Consider the following 18,605-nt stretch of genomic DNA (forward strand, 5'->3'; position numbering starts at 1 on the left):
CAATGCTATCCCAAAAGTCCTCTATACCCTCCCTACCCCCACTCCCCTACCCACCCACTCCCACTTCTTGGCCCTGGCGTTCCCTTGTACTGAGGCATATAAAGTTTGCAAGACCAATGGGCCTCTCTTTCCACTGATGGCCAACTAGACTATCTTCTGATACATATGCAGCTAGAGACATGAGCTCTGGGTGTACTGGTTAGTTCATAATGTTGTTCCATCTATAGGGTTGTGTCAGCAATAATCTTAACAGCCTTACACTGCAACCAGTTGATCACATCATAAACAACAGAATCTTCATAAAATAAAATAAGGTACAGCAAAGTAAGTTCTGCAGGCCAAGCAGGGTTGGTGACGTAAGCCTGTAAGGTATATGTGGTTTTAACATTTTTCAAAGGGTACCAAACAAACAAACAAACCAACCAAAGGAAAAAGAACCCTAAACAACAACACCAAAAGCACATGCACATACACAGACACATACATACATATTAGAGAGAGAGAGAGAGAGAGAACAGAGCTACAGAGGCTACAGAGACCATAGTTCCTGTCAACTTGATGAGACCAATATCCCTTGTGTTGATGTGTTTCCGAGCATGTCTGTAGGCAATTATCTTAGCTGAGTTACCTGAGGTAAGACAACCATTATAGAAGTGGGCTTCACCATTCCTGGCCTATATAAAAGGGAGAGAAGTTGGGAAATGTGCCCAGCTACCTCAAACTCAGCTACTGTGTCATCTTTGAGACAAGGGGCTGAAACCAAGTCAAACCTTTTCTTCCTTATTTTTGTTGTATTTTATCACAGCAACAGGAAAAGTAACCTCAACAGGCTCACAAAACACAATATTTATTACGTGATTCTTTTAACAACATGGCAAAGATTATCAATGACCTGGGTGAAAATGGAAATACCAAGAGTCCAGCTGACCTTGCCAGGCACAAGCTGAGGGAAGAAGTGCTCAGGCCTACCTTCTCGTAGTCCTCAGCTGTGAAATCCCTGTCTTTCTGAAGTATTTCATGAAGCCTCGCTTTCACACGCTGCTGACAGCTACTCAAAGAGTCACTGTCACTATCCAAAAGGCCGTTCATGTTTGCACTTTTCACCATCTGAACAAGAATGGGGGTAAGCTCTCCTTCTAGAGCCAAGAGACCCTAAGTACAAAGATAAGAGTCAATATTTTACACATATGCAAAACCACAGGCCATTTTACAAGATGCTAAATGTTACAATGCATAATCTACTCATCATAGATCCACTTTACTAATACTGTATGTCATCTTTGTCAGCAATGGCTTGATTTGGGATTTATAGCAATTATAAAGCTGCTCATACCTTTGCGAAAGCAGCCGCCGTCATCTGGACCCGCCCTTCATCAGAGGCATATATTTTGAGGTCATGTCTGTAGGTGCTATGTAGTCGGAGTAAACCACAACCAGGAAATCCTGCATAATCTCCTGAAAACAAATCCTCACATCACTTAAGCTATATTTCTGCTTTGTGGTGCTTCTACAAATGCTTAAGAATATCACAAGGTAAAGTAAAGTGTATAGATACAGTCAAATGATACCACTTACCTTGACCTCCAGGGTACATACACCTAAAAGCTCTTCCCAGCTCTTCAGCCTGAACCCTGCCGGCAGGGGTCAGTTCTCCTCCCCATTTTAGAACCAAAAGTAAGGACGGCTCCTCTCTTCGGTTATCTAAGACAGATGTGAGTGATAAAACAAATGTTATCATGCATAGTAACATTTAAACTAGTGTCTAGACACGTCTCAGTATTAATCTTTAACCTAAAGATTGGCTCGTTAGCCTAAATCCTGATTTTTATTATTACATCTCTCACAGGTCATTTTTGATCATAAGCACTGATAGATATAAGAAATAAACCCCTATTGTTCTTGATCATGGAGTGATGAACAGGAAATGTTAAACACGTAAAGTGAAACATTCAAATTTGTATTTCTATTTAAGATGGTCAGAGCTTCAACACAGGCTGGTATAATGAAGAAGCATGATAGCTCAGTCTTGCTCCAATCACCTGCTTACCTGAAGGGAAAGACTCTTGAAAGCAGAACTAAGGACAGAGCACAAGACAGGCGCTGAAGTTTTCAATATGCATTGTAAACTACTCTTAACAGGTGTGTCTATTTACGTCTTCCAGAAGACCAAGTAACACTGTATGGTGCTTACTCTTGATTACCAGTTTAAAAAGGCAACTCAGAAGAAAGCACTGTGCCAGTATGATGGCAAGAGAAACCAGAACATACCTGATCCAAACACAAGGCTCTAGCAAGTTTGAAAAACTAACATAATGCAGCAAATTCAAATTCCTCACAAGGAAACTTTTCCCATGTTCATGTATGTACAGACGCATGTAAGGTACATATGAGCCCTACCTAACACACACACACATGCGCATGCACACATGCAGGCACAAACACAAAAGTTCTATACTAAAAATACAAAGTTGTACCAATGAGTCTAGAGCTTTAAGATACTCAGCATGTATTATTAATATCATGCATGAAAGAGCTGCTCCAAGCCTGCCTGGTTTTCTTTTGGGATTTTATGCTATTAGGAGACCAACCTTATTTAGGTAAATACTGGACTTAAATTTAAATTTTAGAAAAATATCAAGATATTTCAGAAACACATTGGCTATGTGTACTTTCAAAAGTTTTTTTTTCATACATTTCGAGTTTTTTTCCTGTCTGTGCTGTCATTTCCTATCTAAAATGGACAAAATGGGATCTACTAAGTTATCAGTAAAAGGCTTTCTGAAATAACTCTGGAGAAAAAAGAAGCCCTGCTGAGTTAAAAAAAAAATCATTTTTTACTTAAAATTGAAAAAAAAAAAAACAAACCAAACCTATTTTTCCTCAGATTACTTGTAGGGAAATGTGAGACGGTGGGCCTCATAGGGAGGGAAGGAAGGTAGATACAGAATGAGGTTGGAGGACGGTGAGGGAACAGCAGGGTACAGAGACATGATGGGAAACGGAGCTCCTTAATGAGGGAGGTGGGCAAAATAACACAGGGTATCTGAAAACACCACTCATCCCATTAACTATTTATACATCTGCTCCTCCTCAAAAACCTATCATGCATGTAGCTCCATGTAAATTCCATGTAAACATATATATTTTTATGGAAATTTCCCCATCTGGTCTGATGGTGCTCCCTCCAAGAGCCAAAGACCTCCTAACGAAAGTCTCTATTAGACATGAGAAGCCCTCTTTTGATCAGTTGGCCAAGGCTGTCTGACAGATTCCCAAAACACAGTCTATTGTTTTTGCCTGTGGTTACCGCCCCCCCAGGGGGCGTGGGGGGATACTGTGAATTTTAGACACAGGGCCTAGAGACTACTAGGCTGGAACGGACCTGAAAGACCCATTCTTAGGAACTAGCTTTCATAATACAAGAAGGTCATGCAAGCTTCCAAAGGAGTGAGGCAACCCACAGTCCAACCAGGCATGACACTCTGAACCACATTGGCAAGTGGCAATAACCCTATGGGTACAGTAATGGTCACAATAACCCTTTGGATGCAGGGTGCAGTAGTGGCATGCTTACCCTGGCAGGAACCAACAGCTCTCTAATTGTACCTAAGGCTTGCTCAGCTTGAGGGATAACAAGCCTACTACTAGAAATACAGCTGATTATTCTGTGCTAGTGAAATCAGGGCTATGAGAGGAGAATCTACTACCACTAATTTATTAACCAGCATAAACCCCAACAACAACCTATAAACATCTGTCCTTATATCCACAGATAAGTGCAGTCCTCACCCCCAATCAAGTAATCTCTTCTTTGCAGAAGATGGTGGCCACTACAGAAAACCACAACAATCAAAATGCAGTTATGGAGCCCAGTCTTCAAAGTAAGTTCTCAAAACACCCCCACACCTAAGAGAACACTGTAGAAGAGGAGGCAAAGAGATTGTAAGAGCTAGAGGCTCCAGGAGTCTGCTGTGAAATTGTGTCTCCTAGTAACTGCAGAAACTAACCTTCAAAGTCTCACTAACATGACTGTCTACATCTAAGCTGAACATATATGTGCTCTGACACACACACAGCAAGATGGACATGAAAAAGCCCAGGAGGCTTCAACCCTACACAAAGCACTACAGGCAACTGAGCGGACCTGGGAGTGGAGAGGGGGCCCGCCCCAGGGAAGAGCACACCAATTGGCTGTCCAGTGCCAAATGGTCAGCCCTGAAAACATACACGTAACATTATATGGGCCGAATAGTTTATATTGAGTGAAAGAAAGAGGCCATGAATTTGAAGGAGAGTGGGGAGAGGTATTTTGGAGGATTTGGAGGGAGGGAAGGGAGAAATGTAACTAAATCATAATCTCAAAAGTAAACAAAACAAAGTCTCTTTATTAAAAGGATAGAAGCATAGTTAACAAAATACTGATTTTATGTGTTTTGTTTTGCTTTGTTTTTAAGCAGCACACCAATCCCAAAACCTACTGAACAGGAAATGATAAAGTTACTACTATAGTATACACATAATTGCAATAGGAATTAAAAATGATATACCTTCCTCCTCACTGGATGTTTTCGGACAACCATGAGGAAGATAGGTTAACTGGACCTTACGGTTTATTCCCGAAAAATGACCATACCTGAAAAATAAAATGCCAATTAGATCATAAAATATGAATGAAGTATAGACTGAATTCCTAGAGAAAAACTAAGATATATGGATAAAAACTAGTTCTCTTCTACTGCCTTGGTGGGTTCTTCAAAAGTAACCTAGCAAAACCAAATCAGTACTAATGGGTAATCATTTATGAACTGTATGATAAAAGTCAGACAATTCTGAAAACACTGTACCGATAGGCACAGATACACATGCGAGCTGGGGTATGGGAAGGAGCAGAGCTTGGTGACTGCATTCATAAACTCACAAAAGCCATGGCTGCTGGCACAAGATGAAGCCAGAGAAAATTCTGGTGTGTGTGTGGGTGGGTGGGTAGTGTTGGGGGCTGGGGGTGCTCTGCAGGACCCACCATTACTGAGGCTATTGCTAGATGATGGCTTCTGGGGACAATCATTCTTTCTGCAGAATACAACCATGGATAGGTCTCCCAGTCACCTGTGGATGCCCCATACCCCCCACACACATAATCAGTACGAGTTGGCTTTAACGAAGAATCACAGTTAGGAAGAAGATGTGTTGGGGGAGGAGGAGGAAATTAGAGGGGGATGAGAAGCAGCTATGATTACACTTATTGTATGCATATAGGAAATCCTTAAAAATAAAAGAAAAATGTTTTAAAACAAAGAACAATTTAAGTATTGTTACAAGATATAAGAACAGAAGTGGTAACCCATGTAAACCTCACAACAGAAATACTAACAGGTATCAATTTTTGAATGGACACTTCAAAATTGTTTAGCTAAGCAGGGCTGAATCTCAGATTCAGTTAGCTATGTGATCTTCATTCTAAGTATTCAAGAAGGTCCAAGTGAAAGACTGCTTTCTTTCTCCTCATTGAAATTAATAGTGGAAACTAAAGCAGTAATTCAGTATAATAGTATATTTTGTCATATAAACCAAACAGAAGAATTGTATTGTAAGGAAGCGGTCCAAAGAGGTACTCACATCTCTAACACAGTCTTAAGTTGTTCAAGTTTTGACTTGTTTTCTTCAATTTCAGAGTCATTATTTTGCCCCAGCTCCATAAGAAGCTGCCTTGCAATATCCAGGACTTCCTATGCAAGTTAATATAAAGAGTTTAAATTTGTATATAGTTTCACCATAAAAAATTAAACTCAGCATTCATTTAAAAAAAAAATCACTAAACAAACAACGACAAAAACCCCAACAAACTTGCCTGTAATTGTTTTGGCTTCTTGAGCTTTAACTTCCCTGATTTATATCCATCACACTTTTCAAAAAGATCAAAAAACCTTATAAAAGGATAGAAGACAGTTAGTCATTTGCAATCACTAGTGTTACAACTATGAAGCTGGGTATGCTGTGCACACTGATAATCATAGCGTTCAGAAAGCTGAACCAGGAGGACCATGAGTTCAAGGTCAGCCTGGGCAACATAGTAGGATTTTACTAAAAAACAAAAACAGCAAACAAAGCCCTCACCAAATAGTCAACCAAATAAAATAAGAGGTATGGGAATAAAATCTATGAACATAAATGTGTTTCTTCATTTAATTCAACTTTGCGTTTCCTCCACCTTGCCTCCCTGGCAAAGAATCTTGTTACATATTTCCCAGTCGGTATCTTATCTCCTTGGCTCAAGTGATCCTCCTGCTTCCACCTCTGAAACTCGAGTGCATGTGTTTTGTGGTACCCACTGCACTTAGCATCTGCTCCTCTTTTCCTGATATCACTCAACATAGGTCTAAAGCACATCAAACCAATACCTACTATAGGACTTTCAAAATGTGTGCACAACGCAAGCAGCATCCCATTAGGAAAAAAATAGTTTCTGTTGTCAATGCATCAGATGTCGATACATATTCAATGGCTCAGGTTTCCATATCAAACACTGAACAGAAATAATGAGACCTTTCTGCAGATTTGCTTCTGGAATGCTGAGATGTTGTTTCTCATAGTACAATGTAAAAAAACAATAAACTAAGAATAAGTAGAATATATTTATGATGATGAATGAAGGGCAGATAGACTGACAGTTACAGATACACCCACAATAAAATTTAGATGCTTACACACCTTTAATGAGTTTGTACACATTCAGTGGATTAAATATTTTCATGATCAAAAAACTAGTAAGTTAAACTATTGTGATCCATCACTCAGAAGAGCTAAGGCTAGCAGACGTCTCAAACCCCACACGAACAGAGCGTTCGCCTCAGACTCACTTCTGATGCCTCACTTCCATTTTCATTTTCTGTTTCGGTGTTCGATCCCCATGTCGTATCACAGCAATGACACATCGAAGTTCCATCCTGAAGTGACAAGAAACAGAAAAACCAAAAAAACCCCTCTGGTCTCAATTCCCTAACATCAAAGGTTTCTTTTGACCTAATTTTAGAAGACCAAATCCTAGAGCAGGTTAAGAAGCCAGAGAAGAGTGGTGGTCATTTTTACACAGTAGTCCTTCTTCTTCAGGTGATGACCATAACCTGGGAGAAAGTACATGGACTCCTAACCCGAGCTTCATTGTTCACTAAACATCCGCCCTGAAGAATTATCAGGAGAGATGCCATTAAATCAAAACAAAAATCAACTGTTCTATGATGGCTGCGGTATCTGTATGTTCATATCTTGCTTTCTAAGAAAAGCATTATTATAATTCAACTTAAAAGCTTGTTTAGCAGCATGCTAGAGTTAAAAGCTAACATTTCAATTTTCAAAGTACAAACCATTGAACAAATTCCTGAAAGACATTAACAGTCCAAAATAGTCTATGTTGAATTAATTTGAAAATGCTGCCTCAAAAATATACTGAAGTACTTTCCATCTATCTATCTGTCTGTCTGTCTGCCTATTTATCTACCTATCTGTCTGTCTATCTATCTATCTATCTAGTACACTTTCCTCCCAAATAGGACTTTTCAGAATACTGAAACATGGTAATATATGTCTGTAAACTTATGACTATGAAGTATTCAGTCACATCGTCTGACATTAAAGTGAGTGACCTTCCCTAGCAGAATGCTATCAGACCCTATGGCAATCCTGTTCTGATATACTTACCTAAGATATACCTAGACAGAGACAAAGCTGACTAATGCTACAACCTATGTAATGCTCCCAGGGCATCATCCATGGTCAGAGGCTTCATTCCATGGTTCTATACTTGCTCAAGATCATAATGTCATAGTCTAAGCTTTAGCATACCCTTGTAAAAACATACCCATTCCCCCAACTTCAAACTGAATCCTATGAAAATATATATAGTAACCTAATAGTCATTCAGAAATAAAATTTTACCAATAATAAGACAGACTAATGTGGAAAGCCTAAGGAATTTCTGAATGAAAGCTGAATAATTGAAACTTACATAGTTCCAGAGGTAGTTGGTACAATTGGAATATCTTCAGCTTCTAATGGTATTGACCAGGGGATATGAAACTGTGGTGCAAGCTCCCGCATTACAATATTGCTTTAAGACCAAAAGAATTATTAAAAGTTAATCCAAAGATAGGTGTGGTTATTTAATTATGCCATGATAAAGAAACATAAGAATTTAAGTCGAACTATCAAATGGTTATATTAACCTGATTATGTATATTATGATTATGTTATGATCAAGTACTGATCATGAAAACTTAGATATGTCTAAATTGAACACATTAACAAAATGCCATATTTGCGATTAATTTATATAGTTTGAAAATAAAACATGTTGCTCTAACTACATTTGCAGTTAGATGTTTTTTTTTAATCATTCATTAATTGTCTGTTAAACAGCTATTATGCTATTTGCCTGTGTGAGGTACTGTTCATAGAAACCAGAGCCTTGTGCACAGAGTAGTCCTTCACTGGCCTCCATCTCTGACAAACTTATTCTAAATAGGATCATTTCTAACAAGCCATTACTATACTTTACTAATAGGACAAACAGTGAAAGATGCTTAAATAACTGATTTGAGGGCTGAGATTTCTTAGTTGGTAAACTGCTTACCTTGCAAATATGAGAACCTGAGTTTGAACCAAACAATGCTCAGTTTAAAAAAGAAGCCATGTGTGGGGAGTCCCAGTTTTGGGAAGGCAGAGGGAGTCCCAGGCCAGAGAGAGAGCAAGAGACCCTATCTCAAGAACAAGTGGATCGTAGCTGAGAATGACACGTCAGGATGGGCTTCCGTCACCACAAGCTCCTGCACACACAGGAATACCTCGCAGATACATCCACCTCTGCATAGTGCACACAAACCCACTCTCTCTCTTTTCCTTCCTTCCCTCCTCTCCTCGTATTTCACTTCTCTTTCCTCTTCTCATTCTCTCTCATTCATACTTACATACATACATATTATTTTTTTTATCTTAGTATGTATTTATGCTAAAATAAGTAAGACAGCCATGCCTTCAATCTCTCTCTCTCTCTCTCTCTATGGTTTTTGAGACAGGGTTTCTTTGTGTAGCCCTGACTGCCCTGGAACTCACTCTGTAGATGCCCAGGCTGGCCTCAAACTCAGAAATCTGCTTGCCTCTGCCTCCCAAGTGCTGGGATTAAAGGCATGCCACCACTGCCCGGCTCAATTTCTCTTTATTAAAAAGCTTGTGCCTTTGAAGTGCAGTACAAAAGCTGACTCTAATGACTTTACGCATTTTTGTCATATCTGCTTAGAAAGATACACTTCTTGCTTTATTAATTTTCTAAATCAAATGATATATAAAAAATGGTATTTCTACACATACTTTCTTTTCTACTTGTTTGATTATCTTATTAGAACACCAGATAATGAACATTCAGAAAGACATAAAGGAAAACAATCCTACACTTCAAAGTCTTCTCTGTGGCTCAAGTATCTTATCTTATGAATGCTTATTTTATCACATTAAGTAGGTTAACAAAACACTTCAAATATAACTACATAGGAAAAATGAAGGAATGTTGCATCTAATAATCCAGTGTTACAGCAAAATCCCTGATATGAAATTGTTAGGAATATGTTATTAATTAAGCTGTCCCCATAAACTAAAGCACAGCTCAGAATCTGGCATAGTTTAGAGGTATCTTAAAACATGGAACATTACCCTCAAGTGATCAAAAAGCTCCCATGGCTAACACATGCTCAAAGGCACACAGGAGGAAGGTACAGTAGTAAATGCTTACCCAAGAATTTTTGCACAGTCATCATAGTACTTCATGGAATTTTTCACAAAACTGAAGCCATTGACATCACATACATAGGATTGTCCATTGGCACGTAACAAATCAAAGCCACAAACTGTTTGCTATTTAAAACAAGGTAGAAATTTTAGAGTATCATTGGAACTACTATGAATCCTTATTCTAATTTATTAAGAAAATTATATGTGTTTGTAACATTTAAAAAAATGAAGGTTATAAATAACCATAACCTTGAGTACTCTGAACACACATTATGTATTCCATGTGATTATTCCCTTATCATGAATAACATTAGTCTTTGGAAACCAAGTACAATAAAACAGTTTATAAGAACGCATTACAACTTATTCACAGGTTATCATTCTTCACACAAAATTACTGCATAGAAGTAGTTCTTTTATTAATAACCAGTAATATAATTAGCTTATGTTATGAACCTAGAATAGGCCTTCTCTAAAAAGATAAGATGCATCCTTCATTAAATGCAGGTTGCATCACTTCCATTTGAATATTTACTATATACTAGTAATTGGATAAATTAGTAGCATAAGAAAGGACAGTCAAACACAAGAAACAAAGGTTTCTTTAAAACATGTATATTGTTCACAGGAACAAATTTTACTATATATTAAGCCAAAGAATAAAACAATGAGAATCATTTTTATTCAAATAGTATTTTTAATCTATTTTATGAAAGTAAAAAGTACTTTTAACCAATTAAAAAAAAGAATGTTAGACACTATCACTTAGTATACTAGTTAGTGGTATTATTCTGTAACTTTAATTTTTGAATAAGTAAGGTTTATTACTTCTCTATAGTACAGAAAGAATATGCTGAAAACGAGGAAAGTGATGCTAGCCCCACAAGAACGCCTAAATACATACATATGAGCTCACACATACTAACTACCGCCTCAGCTTTCTTCTCTAATTTATGTCCAATAACGTCTAGCACCCAAAAGGAAAGCTTAGAATACATGGGCTTGCATGACTTGCATGGCATCTTACCTTAAAAGCAAGGCAGACTTTCCATGCAATCAGCTTCTCCCGTGCATTGAGGATGACGGGGTATCTTACTTCCTTCCCTTCGCTGTCTCGTTCTACCTTGCCATCGAGAGCTGGAGATTTTCGAGCTTCAGCATGTGCATAGTCTGGACCCACGGTATAAACCTTTCATAAAATTTAAATATATATATTAAATTTATATATAAAGATATAATTAAGATATAATTCTTAGACATAGAAGAAATGTCTATATGATTTTTCAGAGGGTGGGGAATTCATCGTTTGGGAGAATAAGGAAAGGCATTTTTACTGAGGGGATAAAGAGAAAGGACAGAGCAAAGAAGCAACACAAGGCATTCTGGGACAGGAAAGGAATCCAACAGTACAGGATGTACTGTGTGGAATGGCATGTATTAGAAGAAATAGCTTGTATGGCAGTCTTATGAAAATGGATGTCATCCTGTGGCCAATGAGAATCTACCAACAAGTTTTAAAGGGCAAGTTCAAGATGAGATTTGTAAGTTTAGAAAGAGCAGCCTCATCAAGAAAGGCTGGCTGGGAGAAAGTACGCTTTGTTGGTTACCAAGTGCAATGGTATTTTTATATCATATTACCATTACCAGAGCCTCATATCACTGACATTAATCACTGTTTGGAAACTGGTAGCTACTAGAATGCTCAATCTGATATTGTCCTACTCATTAGCATTTAAATAAATAGCATATGCTTTTAAAACTTGACCTAAACATTTTTATAACATTCACTAAAATCTGTCATCTTTGTAATACTGGGTATTCTACTTTTAAGCATTTAAGAATACTGTTCTTGCCAAGCAGTGGTGGCACACGCCTTTAATCTCAGCACTTGAGAGGCAGAGGCAGGCGGATTTCTGAGTTTAAGGTCAAACAGGTCTACAGAGTGAGTTCCAGGATAGCCAGGGCTACACAGAGAAACCCTGTCTAGAAAAAAAAACAAAAAACAAACAAAAGGAATAGTGTTCAGTGATGTCTACCATACAAAAGAAGTCTGGACTAGGGGCTGGAGAGATGGCTCAGTGGTTAAGAACACTGACTGCTCTTCATAGAAGTCCTGAGTTTAATTCCCAGCAACCACATGGTGGCTCACAACCGTCTGCAATGGGATCTGATGCCCTCTTCTGGTGTGTCTGAAGACAGGTACAGTGTACTCATATACTTAAATAAATCTTTAAAAAAATAAAAAAGAAGTCTGGACTAATGAGAACTTAGTGTTAGAGTGCTTGCCTACCTCAAATAAGGGCCTACATTCTATCCCTAGTACCAATAATAACAGCACTGAGAAAGGCAGAAGCTACATAGTTACCTTTCTCTAAAACAAAGGGTAATCTCAAAATGGAAATTAAAACTACGTGGTCTCTATGATTTACACGGCCTTGTGACAGTTAAACGTTTGAGTTTTCAATCTGCAGAAGATACCTCAATGATTTACTTCCAGTTAAAATTATCCTTTTTTTTCTTCTTCTTTCTGCTTCTTCTGGTTCAGTGACAATACAGTATCATCTTCTCTCATGAGTTGGACAGCAGCAGTGAGATGTAGCTTTTAATTACAAGTGAGAGGTAACCATGTTCTGCATGTAGTGCACCATGCATCTAAGTTATGACGGTCATGAGGTTACATTTACTCAGTGTATTCTTAACCTAGAGTAAGCTTTTCCTTTCTTCCTTCCTGAAACTGGATATGTAGCAAATCACACCTGAATGCTGAGATTTTAGGCTACAGTATCGTACCGAGCCAGCACTGTTTTGAAGTTAACAGGACATTTATCAGGACATGACTCAGAATTGGTCACGGAGCATCTGTACTTTATCCCACCATGCCATAACCCTAAATACTCCCTACCTTAACATCAGTACCATCTGTAGGCATAAACTCTTCATAGATATATGACCCCGTTTTTCGAACGTTGCTCTCTGGGGAATACACACTACTTCTACTGCCAATCTAGAGAGAAAAGATATATCCATTAACATAAAATCAGGGTGGTGCCCTCATTTTTATAATACATCTAAAATGTAACCTTTATTTACTATCTACTGTAGGCATTTTTAACTATTAAATAACTAATTCATGAATAATTAACAGTACTTAAATTTGGCAGTATATAGTCTCTGCTGTAGTTATTTAAACATAACATAAAAAGCATAAAATATAATGAAAAAAATCATGTTTCTAAGAGACTGAAGAGAATCTTCAGTGCTTAAGAGCACTGGCTACTTTTCCAGAGAATACAAGCTCCCAGCACCCATATCAGGCAGCTAACAATTACCTATAACAATTACTCCAATTCCAGGGTATCTGATACCCTCTTCTGACCTCCCTCAAATATATATAACACACGCACACACATACACCCACCCCCACACGCATAGACACACACACAAAAATAAAAACAGTTGAGTCTGTTTATTTCTGTTACAGAGCTTCCACTATATAAACAACATTTCACTTTATAGTTATATGTCTAAGTTGTTTGCCAAGTTTCTTGCAAAATGCAATGCTACTGTTTTAAACATTCTTAAGATGGAAACAGGCCACATTTGTAGTTATGTTTCTAAGAAAGTGCTAGAAGGCTCATGGTTATATCTGTACTTAGACAGATATTGCCAAATCTTCTAGAAACTATGTTATCTGAGTCTCATAAAAATATATATATAAGAGACTTCTAGATGGCCTAAATTTCCTAGTCTTATGTATACTTGATATTTTTCTTCTCTAATATTTGCCACTATAATGGGTATTTAAAGGGCATCTTTATTGTGTTTTAAGCTATACTTCCATTTTAAATGTATTAGTGTTTTGCCTGCATGTATGTAAATGCATCACATGTATACAGTGCCTGTGGATGCTAGAAGGCACCGAGCCCCACAGACTGAAGTCACAGTTACATGCAGGTTTTTTTTTTTTTAGCCAATCAAGTAACTATAAATGAAAATAAACATATTCTGCTTATCATACAACTAAGCTATGATGTTCATGATATTTTATTAAATGTATTCAACTTTTTCTTCCTTTTTTCCTTTTGAGATAAAACCTACTGGGGTCCTTGGAAAGAGCAAATGCTTTTAATTACTGAGCCATTTTTCTAGCTCTTTGCTTATCATTGACATAGAAAACCATGACTATTTATGAGTGCATCTCTGTCTTGATATATTACTAAGAGACGACATTGCTACTAACACATTTTGGATTAGGCTTATTTCCCAACCACCCAATTTAAGAGAAAATCCTTTTTATTCCAAAAAGGAATATAATATCATTATATTTCAGATCTGATTTGCACTAATTTTATTATGGGAACAATTAAGTATGTACTTACATGTGTAAAAATTACCAATATTACTTTTGTGTGAACTGGCAATTTCTCCATTTAATTTCTCCAAAAAGGAGCTTATCTTTAAGTCTATTTCTAGTCTGAGAGAAACACAAGTGAAAGACTGAAGACACATCCTGCACCTTTCTTTATATTCTGAAGGCAGGAATTTTATGTACTACACTTTCTGTCGTGGTAGGGTGGGAAACCGTCCCTCTCGACTCAGGTATTGAACACTTGCTGCCCATTGGTGTGGCTGCTTTGTAATGTAAGTGGTTCAGGCAGGCGGCAGACATGGTTCCCTGGGGTGGGCTCTGAAAGGATAAAGCCTCACTCTGGCAGGCCATTCCAATCAGACTTGTGGTTAAAGATAAGAGCTCTCAGCTGTTTCTGTCCCTACAGCCATGCCCTCAGCTTGGCTTCTCCTACCACAATGGACTGTTACTGCTCTGGAACCCTGAGTTTGCTTGAACCATAGTTCAAAGAAAGGCTGCCTGCTGCCTGCCTGTCTGCCTGCCTGCCTGCCTGCCTGCCTTCCTTCCTCCCTCCCTCCCTCCCTCCCTCCCTCCCTCCCTCCCCCCTCCCTTCTTCTTTCTAGTAGTAGCTTTTGCCATGGTGTTTTATCACAGTAAAAGAAAAGCATACTTTTTAATGGAATTACCACAGTTTCACCTTCCTCTAGATGATGACAGTTCAGTATCTCACCTTAGTTTATTAAGAGCCTGATAACCTTTAACACACTAAAGAATGAAGACTACTCACAGGAAGATTTCAAAGGCTTACCTTCCTGAAAAGTCTCTGACTTCCACCTCCGGCAGATGTTGGATAATAAATGTAAACATTGTGGTCTTCTGCACTGACCGGCTTTTCCACAAATGGCTTTTGGAAAACTTCCCCATTCACTTCTACATGATCTTCTCCTTCAATCAGGTTGCATTCTAAACACAAAGAATAATCGCCAGAAAAGTCAGATCACCCACATAATATCATTACAAGAGCAAAAATAAAATTTACTTTTCAAGTTTCTAGTAAAACTATGCCTTAGCAGACTACATTAATCAGAGCTGAGGCAGCACAGCAGCAGAGTAATAGCCTGAAAAATATGTGCAAGGCCCTGGGTTCAGTCCTCAGTACCTCAAGGAAAAAAAGCTTAGCCCGAGGGAGACAAAGGACGAGAGGCCACCGATGACTGCAGAGAGAGTAAGAATTAGCCTTCTCCAGGGATGAGCTTCCAAATGGTCAGCCCTCAGATCATACATATACAATTATATATACAAAATACAGGAAGATAGCTCCTATAATACTACTTAGCCAATTAGCTCACAGTGTTTTGTTTTGCTTTGTTTTCTAAGATGGGGGGTCTCACAATATGAAGCCCAGCCTGGCCCAGAACTAAATACATACTGACTCTGATGTTGAATTCCCTATCAATCTGCCTCAACCTTCTGAGTACTGGCATCACAGGCATGCACCACCACGACAGGCCCACAACTGTTTAATTCATTAAGAAAAACTATTAAGTAGACTCTCATGAATTCTTAAACTCTTTCTACTTATTGTAGGGATGTCACAAAGAGTATGTCAAGAACCAAAAGGAAGGCTGCAGAGCTGAGTTCTCTGACCTTTCGGGTTATTTGGATCACGGTTCAGGATTGCATACCGAGGAAGTAGGATGCCTTCAGCTTGAAGAATGCTATACACGTCTCTTCTAAAGAAACAGAGAAACACCCTTAGTGCTTGGCTTTCTATTCCTCAATATATTATATCCCCACACAAGTAATTATCACTCTTAACTACCCTATTTGTTTTTCTAAATATTTCAAATATCAAACTGCTCCTATCAAAATATTCACCAAAATGCATACAAAATATCTTTTGTAGCAGATTGAAAGACTACACTTTAAAACATGCATGTACATGCATGAAGAAAAATAGTCAAGTAAGACGAATATCAAAGACAAAATATAGCCTAACTACTAAAACCCTTACCGTAAAATAATATTTACCGTAAAATAATATTTAATGTCATAGAAAAACACTCATAATCCTATGAAAAATGGTTTTACCCTCATACAAAATTAGTATATATGTATTTCCATGTAAGTAATATAAGTAATGTCATGTTATAACACAAAAGTAGAATGCTCATGGAAAATAGAACTGCATGTAGCTACCAAAACCAAATACCAATTAAATAAGCAGACAAACACACACCCTTTTATAACTTCATTTAGAACGTATGCTCCATGAACATACAGATGTATAGTAACAAACTGCTGTAATGGTGCACTTCACCATAAATATCATCAGTTACAATGAATGAATTCTATGGAATCATCAGCCATATGAAAAGAAACTGCAAGTTTGATGGGTTTAGTAGGCTTTGGAAATTAAGCAACTGCTGTCCAAGTCCTTGTTCCTGTGACTAAGTGAATGATTCCTCGGTTCTCAAGGTTCTTTACTGATAGAGCTTCCTAATAAATGTATTCTGAGGGATGCAATGACCGTAAGTGAGAACACCTGATGCTTCGTCAGCATACACTAATTAGTAAGGAAGCGTTGATTTCTTTTTCCCTTAGGTCAGCCAACTTCACTCACCTATCTTGTATGAGATACTGCATATTCAAGTCATTGATTACAAATGGATTCCTGAGTTTTGCATAGGCAACTGCTTTGTCCAGTGGAAATCCTAAGAACACATATTATTATCATATTCTGTACAATCTCAAGATAAGCTGGCATCTATAAATTTATTAACGTCATCAACTTGAATTATGCCACCTCCCCTAAAAAAATTTCATTATGTACATAACCACCTTCTATAAAAGATATGAAATAATAAGTATGTACATTTTTATTTAACTTATACTATTAAAATAACTTTTCTTGGTTATTATCATTGATATGGCATAACAAGTCACTGGCTGTTTCATGTTAGCCTGTATCTGACTCTTTAAAGGCACCTGATAGAAAGATAAGATATTTTCATATATAAAGAGAAATCTACAAATAAATGTTTCATATCACTTGATTTTTAAAAATCTTCTCAATACACAAGTCTCTTTTATTTGATATTTTCATGTCTAAATATGAACTAGCTGACAGTACCCTTTAAAAATAGAAGCAAAACCAAAAATGGATTTATAAACAATAAAATGTGCAAAAGATAAAGATATGAATAGAAGCATGCTCCAGCTAGGCCACCTTAGGATATAAAAACTAATCTACTAAAATTTCTAGACTACTGAAACGATTAATAATAATGAAAATGAGTCAAATGTAGATGTGATTACAATATATTTGAAAAAACTATAAAAATTTCAGAGATCATATTTTACTCTCTGTATTACCACTAAAATTCTCCAATGCACCATAGCAGACAAAAGAAAAAGAAAAAAAAATGCTTAAATCCTGCCTCTGTTTAGCCAACTTACCTATCTCTAAAGCCAAGCTCAGCTGTCAATGAGCATGAAGCCCTCTAACCAATAGGATTCTGGCAGACTAAGAGCTTTTCAATGTGAATAAGATACTTAGAAAACTTGGCATTATCTTCCAAAGAATACTACTTTTTATTGTCCTTAAGTGACAATTCTCTCATCAATATCTTCTCTATGGAAGATAAAAATCAATCAGCAGGACAGTGCATGATTGAACTATGAACATTAACCGCTTGTGAGGACATAACATTTCTCCATCACTACAAGAAATTTTAGAAATGTTAAGTATTAAAATTTTAATCAAAAAGCTATGTTCGGCTAAAATGCACGTCTAAATTTCTCTTAGTTTTTTAATAATGCATTAAGCAGCAGCTGGACTCTATAACGTCTTCTGCACCAGGAAAGGTTTCAATGTCGTGACTTCAAGCTTCCCACCAGGACTGAGCAATGGAAAGCACCTGCTGCCAATCAGTCCCTGCTTTCAGTTTAGTGAAAGAGAAAAGAGTCTCTTACCAAAGGACAACATATAGAGTATGTCCTAAGACAGCAGGGAGTTTTTAGGAGCTAACAGCTTTCACAGAAAGAACATGTAACAGTAAGAAAGAGCACTTTCATGTACAGGAAATATAAAATTTCTCAAGAAAAAAGTCTCAGGCAACCAAGATCAGACTAGGTTTGGTGAAAAATGAAAATCAATCTTCATTACCAGTATACAGAAAAAAACTTAGCACAGTTCAGAACTACTGGGGGATAGGAGTAAAAGGTAATGATTAATACAAAAACAAACTCTAAAACTTACAAACTTATTAATGGAAAAAACAAGTAATTTACAAAATTAAAAAGATTTTCAGAAATAGACAGCAATAATTTTTTTGTTTGTTTTTTGGGGGAGGGCTTTGAGCAAAAATTTGCACTACTGCATTTACTATAACATTAGTACTTAAACTTAACTGCTATTGCCATTCAATTAAAAATGGCAAAGCCCTAAAATTTTAATTGGAAGTTCTTAACAAATTAA

At 37.3% G+C, this 18,605-nt stretch overlaps 1 protein-coding gene across 19 annotated transcripts in view; it reads right to left on the bottom strand.

Moving 5' to 3' along the window:
* Ppip5k2 (diphosphoinositol pentakisphosphate kinase 2) overlaps positions 1-18,605 on the bottom strand; it is a 62,964-nt gene that overhangs the window by 32,928 nt on the left and 11,431 nt on the right. For 15 of the 19 annotated variants that reach the window (XM_021169211.1, XM_029474430.1, XM_029474442.1 and 12 more), the window contains exons 4-17: positions 16,749-16,839; positions 15,773-15,858; positions 14,934-15,088; positions 12,680-12,781; positions 10,805-10,966; positions 9,779-9,900; positions 8,003-8,104; positions 6,858-6,944; positions 5,849-5,924; positions 5,617-5,726; positions 4,548-4,633; positions 1,576-1,701; positions 1,334-1,455; positions 970-1,152 (exon numbers count right to left, since the gene is read on the bottom strand). In XM_021169211.1, coding sequence (XP_021024870.1) covers positions 970-1,152; positions 1,334-1,455; positions 1,576-1,701; positions 4,548-4,633; positions 5,617-5,726; positions 5,849-5,924; positions 6,858-6,944; positions 8,003-8,104; positions 9,779-9,900; positions 10,805-10,966; positions 12,680-12,781; positions 14,934-15,088; positions 15,773-15,858; positions 16,749-16,839 — 1,610 coding nt within the window. The remainder of the gene's footprint in view (positions 1-969; positions 1,153-1,333; positions 1,456-1,575; positions 1,702-4,547; positions 4,634-5,616; positions 5,727-5,848; positions 5,925-6,857; positions 6,945-8,002; positions 8,105-9,778; positions 9,901-10,804; positions 10,967-12,679; positions 12,782-14,933; positions 15,089-15,772; positions 15,859-16,748; positions 16,840-18,605) is intronic. The other 4 variants (XM_021169217.2, XM_029474432.1, XM_029474454.1 and 1 more) reach the window with 1 other exon arrangement.

This window comes from Mus caroli, chromosome 1 (assembly GCF_900094665.2).
Source record: "Mus caroli chromosome 1, CAROLI_EIJ_v1.1, whole genome shotgun sequence".
NCBI classification, from domain to species: Eukaryota; Metazoa; Chordata; class Mammalia; order Rodentia; family Muridae; genus Mus; species Mus caroli.